At 52.1% G+C, this 3,885-nt stretch overlaps 1 protein-coding gene across 1 annotated transcript; it reads right to left on the bottom strand.

Moving 5' to 3' along the window:
• Positions 1 to 1,781: 1,781 nt before the first annotated feature.
• Positions 1,782 to 3,327, bottom strand: LOC146765952 (uncharacterized). The gene is made up of 2 exons (XM_085593510.1): positions 3,235 to 3,327; positions 1,782 to 3,078 (listed from the first exon to the last, which is right to left on the bottom strand). The coding sequence occupies exons 1-2, from the start codon at positions 3,312 to 3,314 to the stop codon at positions 1,782 to 1,784; spliced, it is 1,377 nt and encodes a 458-aa protein (XP_085449636.1). The 5' UTR covers positions 3,315 to 3,327.
• Positions 3,328 to 3,885: the final 558 nt, after the last annotated feature.

Below are 3,885 nucleotides of genomic sequence, written 5' to 3'. Positions count from 1 at the left end.
TTCCCGATTTTGGTGCTGTCGTGGGGGGGGAGGGGCGGGGTGGGGGAGGGGCCGCGGCTCCGGGGGGGTCCCGGGTCCCAATTTTGGGTTTTTTTCCCCAATTTTGGGGGGTTTATTTCCATTTTTTGGGGATTTTTTCCCAATTTTGAGGGGTTTATTTCAATTTTTGGGGGGATTTTTCCCCATTTTTGGGGATTTTTTCCCCCATTTCGGGGGTTTGATTCCCATTTTGGGATTTTTTCCCAATTTTTGGGGTGTTTTATTTCAATTTTTGGGAGATTTTTTGCCATTTGGGCATTTTTTCCCCATTTGGGGGGGTTTGATTCCCATTTTGGGATTTTTTTCCCAATTTTGGGGGTTTTATTTCCATTTTTTGGGGATTTTTCCCTATTTTTGGCGTTTTTTCCCCATTTCGGGGGGTTTGATTCCCATTTTGGGATTTTTTCCCAATTTTTGGGGGGTTTTATTCCAATTTTTCATGGATTTTTCCCAATTTTGTTTTTTTTTTCCCATTTTTTATTTTCCCCCATTTTTGGGGTTGTTTTTTCCACCTTCACTTTTGTTTTTCCCCTTTTCTGGGACTTTTTCCCCATTTTTGGGAGTTTTTCCCCATTTCTGGGATTTTTTTTCCCCATTTTTGGGAGTTTTTCCCCATTTCCGAGTCTCTTTTCCCATTTTCGGGCTTTTTCTCCCCATTTTCGCTCTCTCCAACCCCACAGCGTTTTTTTCCTCATTTTCCACTTTTTTATCAACTTGTTTTTATTCCCCAAAAATCCCAAAATCACCCCAAAAATCACAAAATGCCCCCAAAACCCCAAACCGCCCAAATTTCCCCCAAAAATCCCCAAAATCCCCCCCAAAATCTCAAAACCCGCCAAAAAACCACAAAATCCCCCCAAAACTCCCCCAAATCCTCACATTTCCCCCAAAAATCCCCAAAATCCTAAAAAAATACCCCCAAAAATATAAAAAAATTTCCCCCAAATCCCAAATTTTCCCCCAAAAAATCCCCAAATTTCCCTCAAAAATCCCCCCAAAAATGCCCAAATTTCCTTCAAAAATCCCCCCAAAAATTCCCCCAAAAATCTCAAATTTCCCCCCAAAATCCCTCAAAAATCCCCCCCAAAATCCCCGAATTTCCCCCCAAAAAAATCCCAAATTTCCTTCAAAAATCCCTCCAAAAATTCCCCCAAAAATCCCAAATTTCCCCCAAAAATTCCCCCCAAATTCCCTCCAAAATCCCAAATTTCCCCCAAAAATCCCCCCCAAAAATTTCCCCAAAAATCTGAAATTTCCCCCCAAAAAATCCCTAAATTTCCCCCCCAAACTCCCCCCAAAAATCTCAAATTTCCCCCCAAAAAATCCCCAAATTTCCCTCAAAAATCCCCCCAAAAATCCCCAAATTTCCCCCAAAAATCCCCCCAAAAATCCCCCCAAAAGTCTCAAATTTCCCCCCCAAAATTCCCCAAATTTCCCCCCAAAAATCCCCCCAAAAAATCCCCCAAAAATCTCAAATTTCCCCCCAAAAAAATCCCCAAATTTCCTTCAAAAATCCCCCCAAATTCCCTCAAAAACCCCAAATTTTCCTCAAAAATCCCCCCAAAAATCTCAAATTTCCCCCCAAAAAAATCCCCAAATTTCCCCCAAAAATCCCCCCAAATTCCCTCAAAAATCCCAAATTTCCCCCAAAAATCCCCCAAAAAATCCCCAAATTTCCCCCAAAATCCCCCCAAAAATCCCCAAATTTCCGCCCCAAAACCCCCCGAATTCCCCCCAAATCCTCAGCGGGGGCTCCCCTGGGGGTCCCCTCCCCCCTCCCGCCCCTCCCCCACCCCCAGCGCCCCCCGGAAGGTTCGCAGCCCCTCCCCCACCCCCTCCCCCATCCCCTCCCCCACCCCTTGCCCCTCCCCCACCCCCGGCCCCTCCCCCACCCCCGGCCCCTCCCCCACCCCCAGCCCCTCCCCCACCCCCGGCCCCTCCCCCAGGGCCGGCGCTGGCCCCGCCCACTCCCCCGCCCGCCCCTCCCCCCCCCGGCCCCTCCCCCGCACTGCGGCCACCAGAACGGCCCCGGTGGCCACCAGCAGCGCCCCGGCCCCCGCGGCCAGCGGCCAGCCCGGGGCGGCCCTGCCGGACACCCGGCGGCCATCGGTGGTCACTCGGTGGTCATCAGTGGTCATTCGATGGCCATTGGTCGCTTGGTGGTCATCAGTGGTCATTTGGTGGTCATCAGTGGTCGCTTGGTGGCCATTGGTGGTCACTTGGTGGTCATCAGTGGTCACTTGGTGGCCATTGGTCACTTGGTGGTCATCAGTGGTCGCTTGGCGGCCATTGGTCACTTGGTGGTCATCGGTCACTCGGTGGCCATCGGTGGTCATTCGATGGCCATTGGTCGCTTGGTGGTCATCGGTCACTCGGTGGCCATTGGTGGTCATTCGATGGCCATCGGTCACTTGGTGGTCATCAGTGGTCGCTTGGTGGCCATTGGTCACTCGGTGGCCATTGGTGGTCACTTGGTGGTCATTGGTCACTTGGTGGTCATCAGTCACTCGGTGGCCATCGGTGGTCATTTGGTGGCCATTGGTGGTCACTTGGTGGCCATGGGTGGTCACTTGGTGGCCCTCGGTGGTCATTCGATGGCCATTGGTCGCTTGGTGGTCATCAGTGGTCATTTGGTGGCCATTGGTGGTCACTTGGTGGCCATCGGTCACTCGGTGGTCATCAGTGGTCGCTTGGTGGCCATTGGTGGTCACTCGGTGGCCATCGGTCACTTGGTGGCCATTGGTCGCTTGGCGGCCATTGGTCACTCGGTGGCCATTGGTCACTTGGTGGCCATTGGTGGTCACTTGGTGGTCATCGGTCGCTTGGTGGCCATTGGTGGTCACTTGGTGGCCATTGGTGGTCACTTGGTGGCCATCAGTCACTCGGTGGCCCTTGGTGGTCGCTTGGAGGCCCTTGGTGGTCACTTGGTGGCCCTCAGCGGTCACTTGGTAGCCCATGGTGGTCATTTGGTGGCCCAGGGTTGTCCCCAGGGCTTGGTGGTCATCAGTGGTCACTCGGTGGCCATCGGTCACTCGGTGGCCCCCAGTGGTCATTTGGTGGTCATCGGTCACTCGGTGGCCCCCAGTGGTCACTCGGTGGCCATCGGTCACTCGGTGGCCCCCAGTGGTCACTCGGTGGCCATCGGTCACTCGGTGGTCATCAGTGGTCACTCGGTGGCCATCGGTCACTCGGTGGTCATCGGTGGCCCCCGGGGGAGGGGCGGTGGCCACCAGGAGCGCCCAAAGGGCCACGGCCGGGGGGGGGAGGGGCCCCATGGCCGGGGGGTACCTGGGGGGGGAGGGGAGGGGTCGGAGGCACCGAGGGACCCAAAAATCCCCAAATTCGCCCCAAAAATCCCCAAAATGACCAAAAACCCAAAAATTCGCCCCAAAAATCCCAAAATTCGCCCCAAAAATCCCCAAAATGACCAAAAATCCCAACATTCGCCCCAAAAACCCCAAAATGACCAAAAAAACCAAAATTCGCCCCAAAATTCACCCCAAAAGTATCAAAGTTATTAAAAATTACCAAAATTATCCAAAATCCCCAAAAGTGCCCCAAAAATCCCCAAAAGTGCCCCAAAAATCCCCAAATTCGCCCCAAAAATCCCAAAATTCGCCCCAAAAATCCCCAAAATTCGACCCAAAAATCCCCAAAATTCACCCCAAAAGTATCGAAGTTATCAAAAGTCACCAAAATTATCCAAAATCCCCAAAACAGCCCCAAAAATCCCCAAATTCGCCTCAAAAATCCCCAAATTCGCCCCAAAAATCCCCAAAATGACCAAAAATCCCCAATATTCAACCCGAAACCCCCAAAATTCACCCCAAAAATATCAAAGTTATC

This window comes from Lonchura striata, chromosome 16 (assembly GCF_050655825.1).
Source record: "Lonchura striata isolate lonStrDom1 chromosome 16, ASM5065582v1, whole genome shotgun sequence".
NCBI lineage: Eukaryota > Metazoa > Chordata > Aves > Passeriformes > Estrildidae > Lonchura > Lonchura striata.
This window is presented reverse-complemented; position numbering and strand designations above follow the sequence as displayed.

What these genes read in the sequence shown, in the direction of transcription:
- LOC146765952 (XM_085593510.1), bottom strand. Translation starts at nt 3,314, where the DNA reads ATGGGGCCCCTCCCCCCCCCGGCCGTGGCCCTTTGGGCGCTCCTGGTG. An exon ending in CCCCCGGGGGCCACCGATGA is followed by an intron (nt 3,079 to 3,234) that starts CCACCGAGTGAC and finishes GACCACTGGGGG; the next exon opens with CCACCGAGTGACCGATGGCC.